A 25,558-nucleotide genomic window follows, 5' to 3' on the forward strand; every position below is an offset into this window, starting at 1 on the left:
AAAATTGCCTTACAATACTCATATAAATTGCCTTACAATACTCATATAAATCTTGTTTTACCGCTTCCATATTGTTTTACGATAAAAATAAATCTTAATACTTCATTTTAAATAGTTATTTTGTAAATATAATAATAAATTCTAATTATAGTAAAATAGACCTGTACACACCACTAATGAAAGATCTTTTATATGTAAATTTAATATCAATCTATGCACTGTATATTGCTATTTTACTTGTTTTTAATTAATAGATATATTCATAAATCAAATGATCATTTTTATGAATTTGAATTCTTAAGATTAAAGTACTAGCGCCGAGATGCACTGGTCTCGCGGATAGGCGGGAGAATCGCGATTACGCATTGGTTGGGAAAAGTGGATGATAGACCCGGGGTGGGGGTCGCGAATGGTGAGAGTTACGGATAGACGTTCACTGCGAGCGGAAAGCCCGCAGCTCAACTGGTTGGCCAACGGCAACAATCCTTGGACCTTCTCAGTGATCTCTCTGGGAAGAAACTTTGGACTGGTGTTTTCCGTGTTGTATTGGTGTAGTAGGACTGTTTCTATGCCACCGGCTGCAAGTGGTAGTAGCAGCAAGGGAGCTGTCGCCGGTTGTCATATCTCCTCATGTGTGAAAAGATGTAAGAAATACACTTAAAGTTGACAGAGTGAGATCTTGGGCCCAGACTAGCTGGAGACAGTGTCAGAAGAAGCCTCTTTCTTGTGATTCACCTCTGTGGTGGATCACATGCTGGACTCGTGATTGGCAGCTATTTTCCTCTAAGATGAGAGCTCAAGAGCTCGTTTATATTTCTCGTCTTTTGCACTCTGTCTCTTCTTAAGATATCCCACTTCTCAAATGTTTTCCAAGTAAGCCGAGATTACGATATTTATAGTCTTAGAATAATATGAAAAATTTAATTTTTTTCCTCCAACCATTTTATCTGCGCGTAGTTAAACATTCAATATTGATCCAATCCATATCTCGTTACAAAATTTGTAAAACGATCTAAATTATGCAAATTAAATTTTGAAGTAGCTTATATTCCATCCAACGTTTTATACAATCTATAAACATATACCAAACTAAGAGTGGATGATCTCGGATGGGGGGGGTGTCTTATAATCCTGAAATATGACATCATTTTACATATATTCTTAAATGGAATTATTACAGTATTTTTCTTTGTGTTGTTTTTAAAATTTGATGGTACGTTATTATTCTTGTTTCAAAAATTTCATGTACAACTTCCATGTCACCTGGAAAGATCCTAAAACCTGCTCCTACCAAAAATAGCAAAACAAAGCAATACACAGTTTATAAAGTAGATACATAATCAAGTAAATATGTAAAATAAAAAAACACTTCACTTACAAAACCTGTCGGACTTGTAGTTTTCTTTTCAGACTTGAAAACAATCTCTCTCTAAAATAGATATACAAATAATAAATAAACAAATAATTCAATAAAGAACACTTACTTTGCACTTTCAACACCACCACACGACAACGCCGTGATGTCGAACTTGTAATTCTTTCTCTTCTCGCAATTCAGGGGCCTCTTCGTGAAGAGCTCAGCTTCACCCGTCTCCTCGTCCTTCAGTTGGATCTGTGAGAAGAGAATATTCCGTTATCTTGGTGATGTTGAAGTTCAATTTTTCTTTTTCTTCTTTTCTTTCCCCAAAACGCCTTGTTCAAACGCAGACTTATTCATGAGCACACTCAGATTAAAAACATCCATTCTGAACTTTTAAGAGAAACTTTTTTCTTCCAAATGAAGCTAAGTGGTGGCCCTGAGCGCGAAGACGTCGACGATGGCGATGACGACATAGAAAGAAAATAAAGAAGACGGAAAAAAAAAAGTGAGGGAGAGAGGAAGAGAGAGGGGATTCCATCGAAAAACAGTTTGAATTCCCCGTTTGCTTTTCTACTATGCTCTGCAAACAATTCCTTTTTCTCTTTGTTTACACTCCCTTCGCTACAGAAGCAGGACCGGGGGGTGGGGACAAGATGAATTAAATCGCCTGGCGGCATCCGGAACGAAAGGAAAAGCGCCACCCGGTACACAAGGGCGCGACAATGTGGTGAATAAAATCGTCTGGCGGCAGGCAGAAATAGAAAAGTGTTAACATAAGCCAGTGCTTAATCTATTTTCTGAGTGGTGAATGTCTTGCAACAATGATGATACTGACGACAATGATTATAATAATAAAAGCAATAATGATGATAATGCTAATAATGATGATAATGCTAATAATGATGATAATAATAACAATGATAATAACTATAAGGTTCCCTCTTATCAACAGTATGACTGTTGGAAATTCCGCCAGACGATTTTACTCATCAGGGGTTAACTTCCAACAAGGATCTGGAACTCAAATTCTACCCACAAGTGTTGGGAATAAAAATGTTGTTATGGGCTGTAGTTTGCTAGTGCTGCTATCCTTATCGCATTAGCCACAGACGGGGGGAAATATGAGCTCTGAGGCCTCATCCGGGAGGGTGATAGCTGTCGATCACTAGTCTTACACATGATCCAAGACCGTGGTGAATCCATCTCTCTCTTACACACACACACACACACAATACATGAGTTCAAATCTAGATATAATTGGAAATCAAGGATAAATTAAGTTGGAACTGTACATGAATTTGTGGCTTGGTATATTTAAAAATTAGAAAATGGGAGACGGGACCCAACGAGCGTTGCTATTTTCCTGTATACTACAATTAGGTTAATACACAAAGGAATAGTATAATAGTGCCAGAAACGAATACATGCAAATCAGAAGGGAAGAAGAGAGGAACTTCGGAAGGTATGTAGTTGTCAAATGCAAGTTGTTCTTCAGAAGAATCACAGGGGGAGGAATATTTACTCTGAATGTTAACGTGACAGTCCACGAGGAGGGGAAAAAACGAAATTGAAGGGCTTTCAAGGGCTTCGAGGAAGAGAATACAGTAATCAGAAATGCATTGAGCAAGGTCAAAGTGGGGGAAAAGATGCATAGTCAATATGCTTCCAGAGAAAATGAAAAAGTCGCCGGGCCCAGATGGGATCTCAAATACTGTAGGATATACAAAGAGCGCAGAGAACAATTTGTGGACGCCAGATGATCGTATGTTCATTGGAAGAAGGAAAGTGCTGCAGGACTGGGCGATGGCCAATGTGGTACCAATCTATACGGGAGGAACATTTGGATTACAGATCAGTGCCCTTGCCTAGATCAGTAGCCAAAGCGTGTGAAGGAATTGTGAAAGTTGGATAAAACGTGTGACGGAATTATTAATTTGCGAAAAAGGGATGGATGAAACACTTGGGAGAGCAAGGAGTCAAAGTGGGCAACCGATTAGGATACAGCAAAAATTCTGGATTTGTGTGTGTGTGTGTGTGTGTGTGTGTGTGTGTGTGTGTGTGTGTGTGTGTATTTACCTAGTTGTATCTTACGAGAAGGGGAGCTACGCTCGTGGTGTCCCGTCTCTGTATCTCGCCGTGTCTAAATTGTTCTTAAATTCGTGTATGGATTTTGCACACACTATTGTTTCATCTAGTTTGTTCCATACATCCACCACTCTGGGGAAAGCTGTTCTTTTTCAGGTCTCTTCTATAACTGTCCTTTTTTAGCTTCCTTCCATGTCTCCTTGTATTTCTCGTATCGTCTTCTCTATCAAGGGCTTCCATACATCTCAGGATTCTATAGATTATCAACAAGTCTCCTCTTCCTCTTCTTTGTTCCAGGGTCGGTAGCTCTAGCTTTGACAATCTTCGTATCACAGTTCTGAAAGTGTGGGGGCCATCTTCGTAGTCTTCGGATTCTTTCAATTTTCCTGATGTTCTTTTTGGTACTGGGTGACCATAGTGTCGATGCGTACTCAAGTCTTGGCCTTATCAGTATGACTATTATTTTCTTCACCATTTCTTCGTCCAAGTAAATGTCACCTTCATTTATCTCACCAAGTTGTAGGTTTCTCCGACAATTTTGTTTATCTGTTTACTAGGGGACATGTCCTTTGTGATGATTACTTCTCCCAGGTCATTTCCAGATCCCACTTTCTTTACTTCCTTTTCACTGATTTTATATTGTCCTGATATCCTGTTTATACTTTTTTCCAAATTCCAATATACTACATTTCTTAATGCTGAAGTCCACTTCCCACTTCTGACTCCATTCCCAAAGTTTGTTCAGATCTCTCTGCAGCGACTCACAGTCTATTTCACTGCTCACTTTTCTCAACAACTTTGCGTCATCAGCAAAGTTCATGTAAATGTCCACACCCTCGTCCATGTCATTCACATAAATAGCAAACATTATTGGGGCCAGTACCGATCCCTGTGGAACTCCACTAATCACCTCTTCCCAAGTAGAACCCTCATCTCTAAGTGTGTGTGTGTGTGTGTGTGTGTGTGTGTGTGTGTGTGTGTGTGTGTGTGTGTGTGTGTACGTGTGTGTGCGTGCTACATGGACGACAGAGTTGAATATATTGTGTATATTTAGACCTGGAGAAGGCTTCTGATATAGTGCTACATAAGAGATTGATGCGCAAGTTGACTAAAGGGAGCATACTGGAATAGATCTGGGATTTCCCGAAGGACTGGCGCAAGAGAATAGGAGTCAAGGATGAAATGTTGTATTGAAGTGATGACAAATAGTGCGCCACTGGGCGCAGCACTGGCACCAGTATTATTCTTGACTTCCATTAACATGACAGATAATACAGACATCTACGTAAACTTATTCTCTGCTGATGCCAAGATCACGAAGAGAGTAAAGCCCTGCTCGTCACACAATCAAGATTCTCGTCAAATATTGTAAATTTGAAAAGCGTTCTAGACTTCCCTAAAGACAATTCAACAGTATACCTAATATTCATATTTTAGGTTTAACTACTCTTAGTTCGTCATTCAGCTTCTCAATATACGACGCAAAAGTGATTTGACATTTCGAGATTCGAAAAATAAAATATTGTAACGGAAGTCGTTTCTACACAAACGAACTCACTTGAGTCGCGTAGAGTAGGGTGTGTGACAGAAGGGGCTTGAGAGTTGGTTGGAGTTGTACATAATTGCAAGAGGATGTGGATAGGCTCTACAGGTTAAATGAAAGATGAAATTTGAAACAAAGAGACGAAAAGTTCTGGATCAAAACAAGAAAAGAATGTCATGCAATTCTAAAATGGGAAGTGAACCAATCACAAAAGCGAAAGTAAAAAAAAAAAGTCGTAATTGCGGATGACAGACATGAACAGAGAAATGGAAGGTACAAACTACATATTAATGTAAATTATAGACCAAAAGGTTTCCTGTTGGTATGTTCTTTCTTTGTAATCCTTTGTGAGTGGCACGAAGACACGATGGGAAAGATCACAGAAAGTCTGATTTGTCCTAAACTGAGGTACGCTCCAGTAGTATGATCACATCACAAAAAAGGAATATATACGAAAAATTGAGAGAATCCAAAGGGCAACGATTAGAAGAATACCTACTCTGACAAAGAATGCATGTGAAGTGAGACTAGAAAAAAAAAATACCTACGTTGGAGAAACGAATAGAAAGAAGAGATTGATAGCTATTTTTTAAAAGAGAGAAAGTAATGGTCCAAATTACATACTCTGCTTGTACAAGGGCATCAAGAGGACATGGAAAGACAACGAAGACGACAGTATGGCTGAAGGCCTTACACAAAGAAACAAAAATTTCCAGAGAGAAGCGTCAATCCATGGAAAGGATTAACAGGAAATCCGGTGAAAACTAGGATTTGACAAATGGAGATGCAGAGGAGAACCCCACGAGCACTAATTCAACCCCATATATCATAATTATGTAAACACACACACACACAAAGGCAATCATTAAATGAAATACTAATGGGCGGGGGTAATCTGGTAATTATGGGGGACTTCAATTGCAAAGAAATTTGTTGGGCAAACATGACAGTGCGAGGAGTAAACGACTTGTGGGGTAATATACTACTGGATATGACCATGGTATACACAATGACTCAGTGGGTCAGTGAAAACACCAGATACAGAAATAGCGAGGAGTCGTCGAAACTAGATTTAATATTTACAACAGAACCTGAAATTGCGGATAAAATCCAATACAAGACACCAATTGGAAAGAGTGACCATATACTCATTGAAACTGAACTAAAGGAAGAAATATACATGAAGAGCAATGAAAAGCATAGGAAAGGAAGATTGATGTACAACAAAACGGACTTTGAAAAACTAAATTCTTCCAGAATGCAAACTGGGAAAAATTTTACATGGAAGAGACTAAAGTGGAAGAGAAATGGAATATCTTGATGGATAATTACAATGAAGGGGTAAATAGGCACGTACCAAGAGAGAAGCTAGTGTACATTAAATGCTGGTTCAACAAAAGATGCAGTGAGGCAAAAGACTGAAGGGACAGAGCTTGGAAAAGGTGGAAAAAAAGAAAGACAAAAGAAAGGAAAAAAAAAAAAAATGGAAAATGGCAAGTCTATAAACTATAGATGTTAGTATGTTAAAGTGAGAAGAGAGGAAAAAAGGAACCATGAAAAGGATATTATAGATAAATGCAAAGAGCAACCCAAGCTATTCTATCGATATGTGAATGGCAAACTTAAAAACAAGCAAGAAATGGTGAAACTACGCCAAGGGAATATAGAATACACAGAAGAATTAGAAATGGCCGAAGTCATGAATAATCACTTCAAATCTGTCTTCACTAGAGAGAAAGCACAATATTGGGACGAAGGTAATGAAAGGCGATCTTCCCCCATGAGCGAGATAACAATAACACAAAAAGAAATATAACACCTATCAAACCTTGACGTCAGGAAATCACATGGCCCGGATGGAATTACAAATTGCATTCTAAAAGAATGCAAAGAACGGGCAAAATACATGACAATAAATTGCTCACTCAAAGAAGGAAAAATACCAAAAGACTGGAAAAATGCTAACATTGTACCAATATATAAAGGAGGAAACAAGGAGGAACCAACTAACTAAAGGCCAGTCTCACTAACAAGCACTATAGCCAAAATTGTGAGAAAATCCTCAAGGATAGATGGGTAAAACACCTGGTAGACAACAAAATAATAAACCCAAGACAATTTGGGTACAGACAAGGAAGATCATGTACCACAAACTTAATATGTTTCTACTCAAGATTAATAGACATAGTGCAAGAAAGGAATGGATGGGCTGATTGTGCCTTCCTGGACTTACAAAAAGCTTTTGACAAAGTACCACACAAAAAATTATTAAATAAACTGGAACATATAGGAGGGATACAAGGGAACCTACTAAAATGGATGGAGGACTTCCTGATCGGTAGAAAGATGAGAGTAGTGCTCAGAGAAAAATATTCAGATTGGAAAGAGGTGATCAGTGGAGTACCGCAAGGATCTGTATTGGCTCCAATAATGTTTGCTATTTATGTGAATGACATGGATGATGATGTGAAATGTTACATGAGCTTCTTTGCAGACGACGCCAAACTGTTAAGGAAAGTAAAAACTGAAAAGGATTGCGAATCACTGCAGGAAGACCTGAATAAGGTATGGAACTGGAGTCAGAAATGGGAAGTGGACTTCAATATTAACAAGTGTAGCATAATGGAGTTTGGAAAAAGCAAAAATAGAATATCAGGACAATATAAAATTGGAACCAAGGAGGTAAAGAAGGAGAGATCCGAAAAAGATTTGGGTGTAATTATCTCAAACGACTTGTCCTATGACAAACAGATAAACAAAATTGTCGGAGAATCCTACAACTTGCTAAGATCAATAAAAGTGGCATTTACATATTTGGACGAAGAAATTATTAAAAAAAATATTGGTCACACTGATAAGGCCTAGACTAGAATATGCGGCGACATTGTGGTCACCCAGTACCAAAAAGAATATAAAGAAAATAGAAAGAATCCAGAGAGCAGCAACAAAAATGGCACCTGCACTTGCAAACTTGTCATATGAGGAGAGATTGGCTAAACTGGAGTTACCGACTCTGGAGCAAAGAAGAGAGAGAGGTGATCTACTGACCATCTACAGAATCATGAAAGGCACAGAAATACTCGATAGAGAGGGCTTGTTAAACTGGGACAGGAGAAGCACAAGAGGGCATGGAAAGAAAACCAAAAAACATAGCTACAGAAGAAATCTGAAGAAGAAAAAATTTCCACATAGAGTGGTGGACACTTGGAACAAACTGGACAATGAAATAGTGTGGGCAAAAACCATGCAGAGTTTAAGAGCAAACTAGACACTGCGAAATACAAAGGCGGGACACCACGAGCGTAGCTCCCCTTCCCGCAAAATACAACTCGCTAAATACACACACATGCCCGCACATACAAATGATAAACTGTAAATGGTTAGCAAGAAAAAACCATACTCAAATTATAAATTGGGAGATGAAACTATTACAAAAGCGATGAAAGAAAATTATCTCGGGGGTGTTGGCAATGGGAATTTGATCACTTGGGGAAAAATAAAAGGCAACAGATTTACAAAGGGAACAAAGTGTTGACGAGCAAAAAGCTGTATTCCACTGCAAGGACGTGGGTGTCATCGAAAAAAGAAAGAAAGAAAAATAAATAGATAAATAAATAAATCCTACACGTGAGTATGATGCAGTGCGACCCCCACCCCGCCCTCGAGAGAGAGAGAGAGAGAGAGAGAGAGAGAGAGAGAGAGAGAGAGAGAGAGAGAGAGAGAGAGAGAGAGAGAGAGAGAGAGAGAGAGAGAGAGAGAGAGAGAGAGAGAGAGAGAGAGAGAGAGAGAGAGAGAGAGAGAGAGAGAGAGAGAGAGAGAGAGAGAGAGAGAGAGAGAGAGAGAGAGAGAGAGAGAGAGAGAGAGAGAGAGAGAGAGAGAGAGAGAGAGAGAAAGAAAGAGAGACAGGGGGCATGTCGCGTAAAAATAATGAAGACTGATTAAAAACAATTGTTTGAAAGCTTTCCACACAGAAGCGTCAATTTGGGGAACAAGTCTGACGAAACAATCCAGACCAACAACCTAACGAAACAAAGCTTGATAAGAAGATATATAGAGACGGGACCTCACGACCATAGTTCCAGTATCATATTGATAATAATTAGATAAGCACACATACACACGTACAACATGCTCACACATACACCCACACCCACACACGTACATATACGCACACACACAAACACACACACGTACACATAGCACACACATGTACACATACGCGCGCACACAGTGCACATACGCACACACCCACATGCACACATACGTACACACACGCACCCACCCACATGTAAACATACGCACATACCCACATACACCCACACGTACACATACACCCACACCCACATATGTACACACCCACATGTACACATGCTCACATACACACGTACACATACGCACCCACCCGCACGTACACATACACCCCCACACACATGCACATATGCACACACCCACATGTACACATACACACAAACACCCACATGCACATACGCACACACCCACATATACACATACGCACATACACACGTACACATACGCACCCACCCACACGTACACATACGTACACACATACACCCACACACATATGCACACACCCACATGTACATGTACGCATACAATTACACACACACATATGCACACACACACACACATGAACGTACGCACACACCCACACATATGCACACACCCACATGCACATACGCACACACCCACATGTACACATACGCACACACACATGCACATACCCACCCACATGTACACATACGCACACACATGCACATATGCACAAACCCACATTTATACATACGCACACCCACCCACATGCACATACGCACACACCCACACGTACACATACACACAAACACCCACATGCACATACGCACACAACCACATGTACACATACGCACACACACATGCACATACGCACACACCCACATATAAACACATACGCACGCACACAAACACACACACACACACGTACACATACACCCACACCCACACACCCACATGTACACATACGCACACCCACACACACACGTACACATACACCCACACACAGCGCACGCAGCACGCGCGCGCGCACACAAAAAAAAACTTCCATTTCTGAAGGCGAGAGCGTTCAGCTCATCACTTTAATTATCTTCTTATTTCTTGGTGATGGACACGGTCTGATATTTTCCACTCCACGCGTAATGCCGACTCCCAGGTCACTTTGTTAATTAATTCTCTTAATGGGTTTCCGAACATGTTAATTAAATTCAACTTTGTAATGACGTAAGCGCATAACTTTGCGCTCTTTCACGTTAAACCCCTTGCGCACCGGGGGCGGCCTTCCTTAATTAATCAATTAAGGGCTGCCGTCCTGCGATCTTAATCGCTTTCGTGGATTATGGCTCGGGTGGGGCGACCTCTTCAAACGAGTGTGGCTGACAAAATCGGCCAAATATTTGACATAAAATATTCTCGTGTGCCGACGGACTACAGTCACAGGCCTATTACATCCACGAGTATGGGCCCCCTCCCTCCCTTCCTCCCTCCCTCGCTCCCTCCCTTCAGGGCTCCAATCAGCCGCCCAGCGCACCACCATGCGGTTAATTACCAATGGTCATACAAAAGTAGTTGGAGATCTATCTTATTTTATCATTCTTTCCGAAGGTGAGCTCTGAGTTTCGAGGGTCGGAAAAAAAAGTAAGAGTGCAACGAGGTTTTGCACGCGTGCCAAGGGTTGCCCACCCTTGGGTTACGGGGTCTCGATCAACCCCTTACCTTCCGAGTGCCACTTTTCTCTTTGATTAGCTTTGTTACCGTTAGGTGATTTCATTTACTTCCGTGGCCAAAAAATTGTTAAGTTCTCTTGCTGCCGCCACGCGATTTTACTCAGCTGAGGGGTCAATGGCTCCCTTCCCCGACCTGGCATTTGACAGGTTATACGTAATCAATATATAAATAAAAATATAACTCTTTCAAAATGACTCTGAAATGACCTCAGCGGTGACGGTGTTTGGGGGACACTTCCGTAAGGGTGATTGGCTGCACAATACCGACTACCGATACGATGCCAGGAGACGAAACAGCGAAGATGCGTAGACAGAGGTGCCTATGGAAGTGGCTAACGGCTACAAAGGGTATAACGAAGATGACGTTCCAAGAAGATAAGGTGTTGGCAGCTAGACCAAGGGACGAGCACAGTAAAACGTTCCCTCGGTTGTACGCTGACATCAAGACCTTTAACGTGAAAGCGTCTATACGCGAGTTCCAAAGGCAGGTGATCGCCTTCAAATCAACTCTAGAGAACGATAAACAATTCGAATACAGTGACGATATGTTTGACGGATTGGATTGTTTGGACGATATGATAGATGAGGATTCAGAGGCGTTGCGACATTACTTCTCAGGATATAAGAACTTCGTTAAACACGGTGCAAAGTCTGATCACAGGAACATTCAGATGCATTTCTTGGATAAACCTTTAAAAATGTCAACAATTTTCATTCGCAACAAATACGCTATAAGAAAGGTAAAAGCTGCGATTAAGCATAAAAATGAAACAAAAAATCTACCTCAAACCAAGAACATAACACTTTCAAAATGATTCTGATATGACCTCAGCGGTGGCGGTGTTTGGGGGACACTTCCGTAAGGAATTCTCTGATTATCTATACCGGAACCACTAAAGAAAACGGAGAAATAGTAACGAAACGACCACGCAATGTAATATATAAGTTGTTCATGAATAGTTTTTTAATTGAGCACGTAGTAATCAATATTCCTGAAGAGGTATTCAAACTAATAGAAGAAGAGGCTATCAAGATGATTATGCCAGACTACGAGACCGACTACGTGTCAACCACTGGAGATTGATTGGAGGATATTAAGGAGGCCATTAAGGATTAGATTTTGGACAAACTAAGGGAGGAAAAGAAGGAACTACACGAGGAGTTGGAGAACAACGAGAAGTTCGATCAGATCTTGACCATGATCAAGAGGATGAGCGATGAAGACAGCGACGCACAACATAGGTTCCAGGCAGAAAAATACTCTTAGGTAGAATCTGACGAAGGCGAGCCGTTTAAGAAACAAAACATATCTTTGGATTGTATGGCCCGCGAGCAAAGTGAGCAAGCGCCGCAGGCCAAGCAACCTGCCAAAGGCAGGTGCGGCGCAGCCGTTGCTTGCAAGTGAAAGTATACACACACACACACATATACATACATATATATATATATATATATATATATATATATATTAGGAAAGTATGATGTAGCACATTCGTAAAATGAGACTTATTGACCCACTGTCGGAGAATGAGATAAGATAGAAAAATTGTAGACGATGGCGGCATTATACCCAGTACATGCGATGATCCTCTTTACTAGCAATGAGGATCATCGCATGGACTGGGATAATGCCGCCATCGTCTACAAATCCCACTGCAGCTTTCGAAGAAAAAATATTAAATCCTCCCTGATTAAACATATACCTAATTTTAACAACTCCAAAGGTCAGTAGTCCCCAGACTGCATAACTTGGATGGCTGCAAAGAAATCCATCTCAAAAGCAGTCGCACTTGACCTCACCATCAGTCAACCTTCGCCCCGACCTCATCAAGGGCATATGACCTGAGTCCCCCCCACTTTTCCCTGTCCCCAAATGTACCCTCTTAGCTATATATATTCTCACACTCCGCACTATGTATCATTCTGCTGAAGAGGACCACAGATAGTGGTCGAAATGTACAGATTTTCTGTTCATCTTATCTCATTCTCCGACAGTGGGTCAATAAGTCTCATATACATACATACATACATATATATATCTATTCAGCACTTCAGCGACGACGAAGGAAGGAAAAACATCAATGGAATTATAAAGTAAAATAAATTTAACCGAAAAACAAGGGTGATTAAAGTTAACATGAAATAGTAAATGCGCTAAAATATCGGGAGCAAATGGCCCGTATAGTGCCACTCTGCTGAGGGGAGGTATGGTGTGGGTAGGGGAAGGGGAGGCCCGGCAAAAAATTAGTGACCCCAAATCATTGCAGGTCTTTCGACACCACCCACACCCCTAAACCCAACCCAACACCCCTACTCCTAACTGCCCCAACCGCCCTATCCGACACGCCTAAACTCGAGATCCATGATGCTTCCGTTGTTTTGATTGTTCTTTCGACTCAGGCTGGAAGTGATGAACCCAAGTCTCATCCATGGTCACAATTCGCCGGATAAATCCTTGTGGATCAGCATAAAAAATGGCAAGATTGTTATTTGACATGTTGCATAGCAGCCGCTTCTGATGAGGTCCAAGAGGTTTTGGGAGCCATCGAGACTTCGTCATTTCAAGATGGTTGCGGTTAACTGTATGAGCACGTTCCTGGGAAATGCCCAATTCTGTCGCGATAAAACGTTTGGTCAAACGCCGATCTGTGAGCAACATGTCAAGGATTTTGTCTATGATTTCTCGTGTGGTGACAGTGGCAGGCCTTCCTTGACCAGGGTAATCTTCCAGGCTGTCCCTGCCCCGTTTGATATCAGCTGCCTATTTTTTGAACATGCTATATGAAGAAGCATTGTCTCGTGGAGTAGCCACCATGTTCTCGTGAATTTCCTCTGGAGTTAACCCATTCAACTCCGATGACAAGATGTCTTGTCATTTGGTCAAATAAAACAAAAAATCATAAAACACCAAAATGTTTGATCAAACACCAGAAAAATATGACGTCAGTCCTCGCTTCGCTGCGAGCGAAGCGAGGATTGACGTCATATTTTTCTGGTGTTTGATCAAACATTTTGGTGTTTTATGATTTTTTGTTTTATTTGACCAAATGACAAGACATCTTGTCATCGGAGTTGAATGGGTTAAGCCCTTGATGTGGAGGTATTGAATGACTGCCCGATAACCAATTTTGTCCATTCATTTTCTCTACAATACCTTACGTCCCAAATCAATTACCTGTATAAAAAGCGTTGTGTTAAAAAATTGAAAATTCTCATACCGGCGTGTGAAAGATTAGATTTTGTGAGAAAAAAGCTACAAGTGTCCTTCTACTCGTCCCATACGACACGAATTTTTCAAGCCTCCACGGATCTCCCGATGTTGATGTCTTAGAATTAAAGTGTATTGTGGTTGATAAAAATGTATCGCTATTCACTGGGACCCATTCAGTGTTGCACACACACACACACACACACACACACACACACACACACACACATACACGACTAGGTAGAGAGGTTGGTAGAGCGCTGGACTGGAAAGTACGGTGGTGCTCGCAGTACCCAGTTCGAATCATGCCCAGGGCCGAAATTATTTCGGTATCGCTGTGCTTCGGGTCGTTACTCTGACTCTCGTGGGCGGGGAGTTGGGTGTGTGTGTGTGTGTGTGAAAGGTCATAGCATTACCCATAGATCGGTCATACGAGCTCTGAGCTTTCTTCCGGGAGGGAAATGGCTGTCGATCACGAGTCCAACACGTGATCCAAAGACCAGGGTAAACACACACACACACACACACATATATATATATATATATATATATATATTATACACACACACGTATGCGTGTGTATGTGTGCGTGTATGCACTGGATTGCAGTACCATCTACGATCGACATAGGGGCGTTTCGGTACCCCTTGTGTTCTTGAAGTAGAAATAACACTTTTCGTCACTTCGAGAACATTGTACACGTACAGTAACGACTTATCATCAGGTAGCTTGTCCGGAACCTATAAAAGTAACAGAGCACCAATATAATTTGACATCCTGAGATTTGGCAACAGTGGGCTTGTTTACATGCTTATGGAAGTCCTGAGATTTGGCATCAATGGGATTATTCTCAAACAAGACGAATGAAAATAGTCTGGGTAATTACCCTTACAAGGGGTTATGGCCACGGAGATGAATAAAATCACTTGACGGCAGCCAGCACAAGTGCCACTACTCGGTATGGGAGGGAAAGAGAGAGAGAGAGAGAGAGAGAGAGAGAGAGAGAGAGAGAATGTAACTTGCTGGTGTTGTGGTTCTTAAACAGCGCAACGAAACGGTTCCTGAACATTTAGCCGACGGACAATTACATTATAATTAAAACACAATATACCTTTTGTGATTTAGTAAATGTAAGATTATTTTATGCAAAGATGAAAATTTTCTGAGTTATCACTTTTTTCAAATTAAAGAACAATTAAATATTTAATTCGGCCAAACGTCCGTTTATCCATAATATCCACAGGGTCAAATGTCCGTTTGGTCAAATATCCGCTCGGCCATCCATCCGGCCACACAACGAAATAGATGCAAGCGTCGCGCGGAAATGAAGCCAACTGTACATATGGAGATCTAACCTCACCCCAAAACAAACAAACACACAAACACACACACACACACACACACACACACACACACAGTTCAGTTAGGTTTAGATTATTGTCCGCTCACTGCTCGGACAACGCAGAGCAATTCAGCAAAAATACGCGTTTTTGTCAAAATGGTTCGTTTTTCATTTAAATTCGTTTCATAACACCGAGAAAAAGAGAGAGAGAGAGACTCCCTGACGATAATGCTTAAAAAAAAGATGGGGGGGATGGCTACGCGTGTTGACATTCCCATTTTAGAATATTAAGCAACATAGAAAATACCTTAAAACAATATATATATATATATATATATATATATATATATATATATATATATATATATATATATATAAATGGAATGGGCGTAATATGACACATACGGTATTTAAGAGCAAAATTTAATTTGTCAACAAAAACAATCAAACCATTAGTTCAAAGAAACTATATAAAAGTAACTAACAGATAATCTACAACTAGTGTAATATTATATATATATATATATATATATATATATATATTTTATAATAATAATATACTTGGTAATAAAGAATTTAATTTATATTCTCGCTGCCACCAGACGATTTTTATTAAGCTTAGAAAAACATAAGTGCCACTGAATAAGCATAACATAAGAATGGAGACTGCAAGAGACCATAAGGCCTACACCAGGCAGCTCCATGTCTCTTACCACCTGCTATCCCTATTCATAGTTATCTAATCTTCTCTTAGAACAATCAACTGCTTTCAGCACTCACTACATGGCATATATTCTATTCGTTAACCACTATGTTGGTAAAACAGTTCTTGCCTATTTCCATCTTAATTCTAAATTTGTCCAGGTTCAAATCCATTATTACGAATCCCGCCCTGATGTCTTAATATGATGACCTTGCCTGCATCACTCTTGAATGATAACTTCCGACTCAGCTCAGGTGATATCTATTTTGGTTGGCGTCAGGCAATTTTATTCAAATTATGAGGAAGCATCCCCGTGGACTCCCCCCTCCCCACTTCCGGTGGGGTGGGGGGGAGGCGCTGTCGAGTTTCCGTTGTGGAGCATTGGTCTCGGGCCCTCCACGTAGAAAGAGAAAGAGAAAGAGAAAGAGAGAGAGAGAGAGAGAGAGAGAGAGAGAGCAGTGTACGGCTCTTGCAAAATGGATTTGTACATAAAAAAGGATATTTTTTTCTGCTTCATTATTGCGCAGTCTACGCACGCGCGCTCACACACACACGCACAGTAAATCCTAGCTTTGTCAAGCTTTAACACGTATTCAGATTCTAAGCAAATGTAAAACACATCAATATATTCATTTATATATAGAATATAATGAATAAGGTGACACCAGAGATACATCTAACCAGAAACCAGTTGGCAGGGAGGTGAGATCACTGCCAAAATTCCTTCATAGCCAAATGAATTGCACATATCACAGCATCTCTTAAATATTACTATGCAAATACAAATTTCGTTGTCGAGCGTTTGGTGTGAATTATATATATATATATATATATATATATATATATATATATATATATATATATATATATATATATACATAATCATATAAACAAAATAAATAATAATGACTATAATAAGAAAAAACATAAAACGTAACAAACTACAATTAAAAAGTGGTAACTGCACCCCCTCCCGGCCCCTTTTCATAATTATCTCCTCCCGCCACTCCCTCCTTCCATATTTCCTTTTCCTTCCTTCTGTTTTTCCTTCTTCTCCCATACTGTTTTTCTCTAAAAGTCTTCCATCTTCCTTGCTCGCTCTATTCTTGTCATTGTTTTTCTTATTCTCATTTCGTCTTTTCTCCTTTCCACCTGGGAAAACACTTCCTGTTTGCCATACTCCCTCACCCTCCAGAAAAAATATATTTAGTAAATATATATATATATATATATATATATATATATATATATATATAACTTATGTATTTGTTGTCGATCCATAGGTCCTTAAATTACATCCATACAATACTGATAACAATCTATCCTTTACTGACACAACCATCTCCTATCTAGACTGATCAATTAATCTGATTTTTCTTCATTCCTGATAGAAAGTTGAGCTTTCAGCTCTCCCAGTGACTAGGCGAGTCCGAGTTCGATTCCCAACGTCTCCTTGCAACAACAGCACCGCATACATACACCTCTTCCCCCTTTTCACAATGCATTCAGAAAAATTCTGCAACAAATATTCTGATCCCCCTGATATGCAATCTTGCAATATATGAGCTTCCTCTTCCCCCTCCCTCCTCCTCCTCCCACTCTCATCAACCCATCCTTGCGACTCCCTTCCCCTTTCTCTATCTTTTTTCAATTTCCTCTTCCACTCCAACTCTCTCTCTCCGCAACGCAAATGTCCCTCTCCCTGTCCAATCTACATGAAGTTGTAGATACATTTCTGTCCATCTACCTTCGTCTTCTTTCCATGAAGGTGAACATGACGTCATTTTTGTCAGAAGAAAACATGACGTCATCTAGAGGGAATTTTTTTTTTTCTATTTTTTTCCTTATATATACAATTTTTATTCGTCCTTGGTACAATCTAGAATGTATGCCAGGCCGTCCTCCTGCTTCCCCTCTTTGTGTAACAAGATTTGAATTCAGAAATCACAGAGATGGGCGCCATTTTCCCAATGTCTGGTTCACATGGCTTTGCGAGAAAAATAATATAAATAAATAAACAAATAATAAACAAAAAAATAAACAAATAATATTGACGTAATGATAATACTATTGATAATGATAATAATGACGTAATGATAATACTGTTGATAATGATAAGGTAAAAAAAAACAAAAAACTGATGAGATCTACCTAAAATCCTAAATGGTTGTAAGCCCTCCGATACTTAAAGAACATTAATATAATTAATGAAACAGCGTAGATTTAGTTAATATAATTTCTACAAAACACATCAAATAAATCGCCAAGGCCCTAGTAACGCTTCAATCCGGTGACGCCTCCTTAGGTCATAAGAGCGCCACCGTATTTCAAGAAGAGGAGGAGGAGGAGGAGGAAAGAGGAGGAGGAAGGAAAAGGAGAAGTGGAGAAATTAGTTTCAGGGAAGGAAGAAAAGAGCGGGAAAGTGGGGAACGAAGAGGAGGACGAGGAGGAGAAGTGATTAAGAATGGAGATGGAAGGAATTGCAATGTATAGTCCCCTTCCCTTCTGCGTTGTAGACAAACACACACACACACACACACACACACACACACACACACACACACACACACACACACACACGGGAGGCACTGGCCATCGCGAATGATAGAACTGTCAAACGAATAAACAAATAAATAACGGTCCAATAAATAAACAATAACCAAATAAATGAAATTAATAAAAAAAAATAAAAAATTATATATCTTAGTTGAATAGCATCGTCTGAGAAGGATTTGAGGAGATTCATTCTGGCGAGCATCTAAATGGCTTAAAACGGGACAGGTTTAATCCAGGCTCGAGGATCCTCGTAACCAGTCAAGGCTAACCCACTGGGTGAAGAAATTACCTAAATTGTTACATCAAGCACCATATATATATATTATATATATATATATATATATATATATATATATATATTACACATATATATATATACATATATAGATATATAGATATATATATACATATATATACACCCTACACTTAGAGATATTGAAGTTCATTTGCCATTTTACCGAATATGTGATCAATTTGTTAAGATCATCCTGCAGAATCTCTGCGTCATCTCCTGACCTAATTAGGTGTCCTATTTTAGTGTCGTCCGCAAACTTACTAACATCACTATTTATCCCGTCGTCTAAGTCGTTTATGTACATAATGAACAACAAGGGACCCAAAACCGAGCCCTGGGGTACTCCACTAGTAACATTGCCCCACCTAGATTTTACTCCATTTATGGTGACCTGCTGTTTTCTGTTACTAATCCAAGCTCTAATCCATTCTAACACTTTTCCTCCTATGCCATGGGCTTTGATTTTATTTAGTAGTCTCTGGTGTGGCACCTTGTCGAACGCTTTGCTAAAGTCAAGGTAAATAACATCGTAATTATCATTGTTATCTGACGCCTTATACACTTTAGTGTTAAAGGATAGAAGATTAGTCACACATGGCTTACCCTTAGAGAAACCATGCTGTGTATCGCGAATTAAATTATGTCTTTCGATGTGTTCTCCGAGTCTATTTACTATTCTTGATTCAAGCATTTTTCCTATAACCGATGTCAAACTGATTGGCCTGTAGTTGCATATAGACGATCTATCTCCCTTCACATTGTGACCATTCATAAGGACTTTAGTTGTATCAATTGCTTTTTAAATAGATTAAAATATTTCTCTTGGTGTCTATTCAATTCTGTCATGTCTGTGCACACACACACACACACACACACACACACACATATATATATATATATATATATACACATATATATCACATATATATATGGCTTTGTGGGAGGCTGCCCTCCCACCCCTAGGTAGTGGTGCAGGCTTTATTACGTAGGGGCTAAGTCCTGTTTACAGAGGCGGGAGGAGCAGAAAGGAGGGAGGAGGGAGAGTGGGACAAGGAAAGAGAAGAGGGGGGGAGGGCGGAGGGAGGGAGAGGGAAATGAGAGGAGAAGGGAGAGAATATGAGAGGGGGAAGGGGAGAAGAGAGGGGGTGGAGGGAGGGGGACACGGGCGAAAAGAGGGGGGGGTTGGAGGGAAGATGAGAAGAGGGAGTGGACAGGGGAAGGGGAAGATGGGAGGAGAGAAGAGGCGGGGGGGGGAGAAAGGGAAGGAGGCAGAAAAAGTGAAGCGGGGGGGGGGAAACTGGGGCAACTCGTGTGGAAAGGAAGAGGGGGGGGCAACGAACGGGGATGAGAAAAAAAACAAGAGGGGGAGGAGGAGGAGGAGATGAGTGAAGAAGCGTAGGAGGAAGAGAAACAAGTAAAAAACAAATGTAAAAAGAACAGAGGAAGAAGAGAAGGTGGCAGAGAAGAGGACGAGGAGGAAGAGGAGATGGGCGAAGGAAGAGTAGGAGGAACAAGAGGAACAGATGAAAAGAAACAAAAGGAAGAACAGAAGGAGGGCGAAGAGATAAAAGACGGGGAAGAAGAGGCGGAAGAAGTGAGGGAGGAGGAGGAAGAGGAATAGGAGGTTTGGGAAAGTAGGGAGAGGAGGAAACAGGAGGCGGAGGAGGACGAGGTGGAGAAAGGGGAGGGGGAGGCGGAGTAGGAGGGGAGGGAGAGGAGGACGAGGGGGAGGAGAAGGAGATACTAATCAAGACAAGGGTGTCCCGTGGCACAAGAAGCGAAGGACCTTCCGGGCGGGCGGAAGGTCCCGAACCAGACGCCGCCCACCTTGGGCGGGGGGAGCCGTTCTCATAGCCCCCCCCCCTCCACTTTCCCATGTGCGACCTGCTGCCTCCCCACTCCTCGCGAGGAGGAAAGAAAGGAAAGGGAGGAGGAGGAAAGAAGGGAGAGGGAGGAGGAGCAGGAGGAAGAGGAGGTGGTGGAAGGAAAAGAAGTCAATGGGGGAAGGTGAAGAGTGCGAGGAGGAAAATGAGGAGGAAGAGACGGGTGGGGGGGAGTAGGAGGAGGTGATGGAGGAGGAGTGGGAGGAGGATCATGAGGAAGAGTAGGCGGACGAGGAGGAAAATGAGATGGAGAGGGAAGAGGAAAAGGGAAGAAAGAAGGACGTGGAAGAAGTAGGAAGAGGTGAGGAGGAGGAAGAGGAAGAAGAGAAGGAAGGAGGAAGAGGAGGAGGAGGATGTGGAAGAGGAAAAAGGAAGAAGGACGTGGAAGTAGGAAGGTGGGGAGGTGGAGGAGGCAGAAGAGAAGGAAGAAAAGGAAATGGAGGAAGAAGATAGTGAGAAGGAAGTTGGAAACAGAAGGGGAGGAGGAGGAAGAGAAGATGATGAAAAGGTGGGAGAGTAGGAAGAAGAGGAGGGAGAAGAAGGAAAAATAGGAGGAAGAGGAGGAGGAAGAGTGGGAAGAGGAGGAAGAAGAGAGGGAAGAAGAGGAGATGGAGGAAGGTGAGGAAGATAACGAGACGGGGGAGGAAGAAGAGGAAGGAAAAGAGAAGGAGAGGAAGAAGAGGAGGAAGAAAAAGAAAGGAGGAAGAAGATGGAAGAAGAGAAGAGAAGGGGGAAGAAGAGGAAGAAAAAGAAAGGAGGAAGAAGAAGGAAGAAGAGAAGAGAAGGGAAGGAGGAAGAAGAGGAGGAAAAAGAGGAGAAAGAAAAGCAGGTGGAAGGAGGAGGAAGGAGAGGAAGAAGAAAAAGGTGTAGAAGAGGAGGAGGAAGGAAGAAAATGAGGAGGAAGAAGAGGAGAGGAAAAAGAAGGAGAAAGGAGGAATAACAGAAGGAGCAAGAAAAGGAAGAAGAGGAGGAAGTTAAGGAGGAAGAAAAGGAGGAGGAAGAAGTGGAAGAAGAAAAAGGAGAGGAAGAGGAAGAAAAGTAACCGGGAGAAGAGGAGGAAGACGAGAAAGAGGGAGAAGAGAAGGAATAAGACAAAAAGGAAGAAGAAGAGATAGAAGAGGAAGATAAAAAGAGGAAGAGGAGGAAGAGGAAAAAGAGGAGGAAGAGACAGGAGGTGAAATAAAAGGATGAAGAAAAAAGAGGAGGAGGACGAAGAAGAGGAGGAAGGAGGAAGAAGATAATGAGGAAGAGGAGGAAGAGGAGGAGGAAGATGTGGGGGAGGATGGCTATATCTGATCCCATTGATTGAGTGCTCTCCTGGTGACCTGCCTTGACCTCACCAGAATTCCTATTTCTAGTTCTACGAAATCTAGAAAAAAACTAGGAAACTAGGAAAGTGCGGAACTAGAACATAGGTAACCACAGCCCTTATCTAGTACTAGATATATCCATTTCTAGATTTTTCAACTTGAAAAGAACGTTTAATTCGCACAGCCGATTATAATTAACCGGATACGGGGAAGAGTGGAGGAGGAGGAGGAAGAAGAAGAGGAGGAGGAGGAGGAGAAATAGGAAGAAAAGGAGACTCTTCGACGACTTCCGACGAGCTTCGTGTCGAGAGCGACATGAAAGGCTTCGCGCGTGCACACACACACACACACACACACACACACACACACACACACACACACACACGTGCAGTGTCACTTCGTCGCTATTGGGTAGTGTCCAACTGGTCGGGCAGGAGGATGAGGATGAGGAAGAGCAGGAGAAAGGGGAGGAGGATGAAAAGGGGGAGGAAGGGGAACGGAGAAGAAGAAAGAGGAGGAGGGGGATGAGGAGCAGGAGGAGGCGGAAGGAGAGGAGAACAAGGAACACAACGGTGAGTATGAGGATCAGGAGGAGGGGGAGGAGGATGGGAGGAGGAGGAGGAAGAGGGAGGAGGAGGGGTACGAGGGAAGGGGAAGAGGAGGAAGGGGAAGAAGAGTAGAGGAAGGGATAGGAGGGGAAGAGAGAGGAGAGGAGAAGGAGGGAGAAGTGAAGGATAGCAAAGAAAGAGGAGGACGAGAAGGGGGGAAGAGGATAAGGAAGACGACGAGGAGTGGGAGGAAGAGGAGCAGGAGGAAGTTGAGGAAGGGGGAGAGGAGGAAGGGGAAGAGGAGGAAGGGGGAGAATAGGAAGGGAAGGAAAAGGACAGGAGAAGGAGGGAGACGAGGAAGATGACGAAGAGGAGGAGGGAGAGGAAAAGGAGGGATAGGAGGATGAAGTGAAGAATGAAGATGAGGAGGAGAAAGAGGATGAGGGGGAAGAAGAGGAGAAGGAAGAAGAGGACGAGGAGGGGGAAGAAGAGTAGGAGGAAGAGGACATGAATAAGGAGGACAACGAGGAGTACGAGGAGGAGAAGAGGAGGAGGGAAATATGTAGGTAGATGAGGAGGAAGAAATGTAGAGGGGAAGGAAGGGGAGAAGTCTAGCAAATAGAAGAGAGTCAACGAGGAGGAGCAGGAGGAAGAGGAGGAGCTGAATAAAATCGCCTGGCGGTAACCAGAACAAAATGTACACATACTGTGGTAAAGCGCCACACGATTTTATTCAAGTGACCCTCACCCCCGAGGTCACCTCCCTCCCACCCTCCTCCTCCTCCTCCTCTTTCTGATCTGCGACCCTTGTCGATCTTCCTCGTCAACGTCAAATGTGTGACGACGAAGGAGGAGGAGGAGGAGGAGGAGGAGGAGGTGGGGGGCGGGGGTGAAGAGACGAGGAAGGAAAGGACAAGCCGGACTCACACGGCAGAGGAGGAGAGGAGGCGGAGTGGAGGAGGAATAGGAGGAGGAGGAGAAAGATTCACGGGCACTTGAGTCTGTACCCGCTGGGTTGAAGAAAAGATGGAGGTGGAGGAGGAGGAGGAGGCGGAGGAGGAAGATCAGGAAGAGGAGGCGGAGGAGAAGGAAGCAGGTAAGGAGGAAGAGAAAGAGGAGGATGAGGAGGTGGAGGAAGAGGAGATCAAACAAGATGACGAGGGCGTGGGGCCAACCAGGGAAATGTAGCGAGAGGCCGAGAGAAAATAAAAAGGAAGGAGAGCTGGAGAGAGGAGGAACAGGAGAAGACTTTGGGGGGGGGAGGAGGAGGAGGAGGAGAAGAAAAATGGAGTCGAAATGGAGGAAGGGGGAAGGGAGGGGAGACGAGACGAGACGAGACGAGAGAGGAATGATTTGTGGTGTGGGGAAGAGGGGGCGTGCGGAGAGAAAAACAATATAAATAAAAAGTGGATGCATGGAAGGAAGGAAGGAAGGAAGAAAGGAAGGAAAAAGGAAAGAAGGAAGAGATGAAGGAAGAATGGGGGAAAGGAGAAGGAAGGATGGGGAAGGAAAGGAAGGGTGGGAGAAAGGAAGGTAGAAAAGAAGAGAAGGAAGACAGGAGAGTAGTAAGGAAGAATGGAAGGGAAGGGAGGAAGGGGAGGAGAAGTAGAAGGAAAAAGGAAGGAAAGAGGGATGGATGGAAAGAATGAAGAAAGGAAGGAATAGCGAAGGAGGTAAAGAAGGAAAAAAAGAAGGAAAGAGAGGAGGAAGGCTGGAAGGTAGGGTGGAAGAAAGGAAGGAAGGGAAGAAGGATGGAAGGTAGGGTGGAAAGAAAGAAAGAAGGAAGGAAGGGAGGAAGGGAGGAAGGAAGGTAGGAGGGGAGGGTGGAAGGAAGAAAAGAAGAGAAAAAGAAAGGAAAAAATGAAAGGAAGGAAGGACGAAGGAGGGAAAAAAGGAAAAAGGAATGATGGAAGGAAGGTAGGAAAGATTGAAGAGAAGGAAGGGAGGAAGGACGAAGGAGGGAAAGAGGGGAAAAAAGGAATGATGGAAGGAAGGAAGGAGGGAAGGAGGAAAGGTGGAAAGAAGGAGGGAAGGAAGGGAGGACGAAATAAGGAAAGAAGAAAGTACGGAAAAAAGGAAGGAAGGAAACAAAGATGGAAGGAAGAGAGGAAGGAAGAGAGGAAGAGAGGACAATGAAACAGTTGGTGAAATGAGACGGTAGAAGGTGGGGGTGGGAGTGGGAGGCTAATGTTGAGGAAGGAAAAGATGTGGGGGGAGTTGGGGGGCCAAACGTGGATAAGGATGGGACGGGATACGAGGGAGGAAGGGGGAGAAAGTTGGTGGAGGATAAAAGAGGAAGATATGCGAGAAGAAGTGGGAAGAAATAAAGATAGGGAGAGAGAGAACCGCAGAAGAAGAAAGCGAAAAGGCGAGAAGATAGTGGGAAGAAGAAGAAAAAAGAAAAAAAAAAGGAAGATACAGTACAATAAATGAAGAAAAAGAAAACACACACACACACACAAAAATATATATATATATATATATATATATATATATATATATATATACACACACACACAACAAAAGTATATGATGAAAAAAAAACTCCTGAAAACCAGGAAGCCAAAGGTAAAGTGTCGGGCTTCATGCAGGCATTCTCACAATCTCACAATCTCCCAGCACATTCCTTCTTAGCCCACACGAGGCAAGCTTCAACCCGCCTAACTAACCTCATTCGACTTTAAACCTTCTTGATCTAACTCCGTTCTTAGGGAGACTAACTTCTTCGAGGGCTCTCGACCCATAGACACACTTGATACCTTTTGTTATGGTTAGCTGGGGGAGAGAGAGAGAGAAAGAGAGAACCCTCCCCTCTCACTCACCCCCAGACGTTACTGATGTTTTTAAATGGCTAATGCCAGCACTATTTCAATTCATTATGTTGATGAAAGTTAATACATTATGCATGCATGCGGAAGCCAAGGTATACCTCAGAGAGAGAGAGAGAGAGA

The 25,558-nt window shown here is 42.2% G+C and overlaps 1 protein-coding gene across 5 annotated transcripts in view; it reads right to left on the minus strand.

Moving 5' to 3' along the window:
• Positions 1-25,558, minus strand: part of Cals (calsyntenin 1) — a 569,423-nt gene that overhangs the window by 34,528 nt on the left and 509,337 nt on the right. For all 5 annotated transcript variants that reach the window (XM_076185134.1, XM_076185133.1, XM_076185132.1 and 2 more), the window contains one exon: positions 1,485-1,612. In XM_076185134.1, the coding sequence (XP_076041249.1) occupies positions 1,485-1,612 (128 nt within the window). The remainder of the gene's footprint in view (positions 1-1,484; positions 1,613-25,558) is intronic.

The sequence above is a fragment of the Oratosquilla oratoria genome, chromosome 5 (assembly GCF_046742065.1).
Source record: "Oratosquilla oratoria isolate Oo_2021 chromosome 5, ASM4674206v1, whole genome shotgun sequence".
Taxonomy (NCBI): domain Eukaryota; kingdom Metazoa; phylum Arthropoda; class Malacostraca; order Stomatopoda; family Squillidae; genus Oratosquilla; species Oratosquilla oratoria.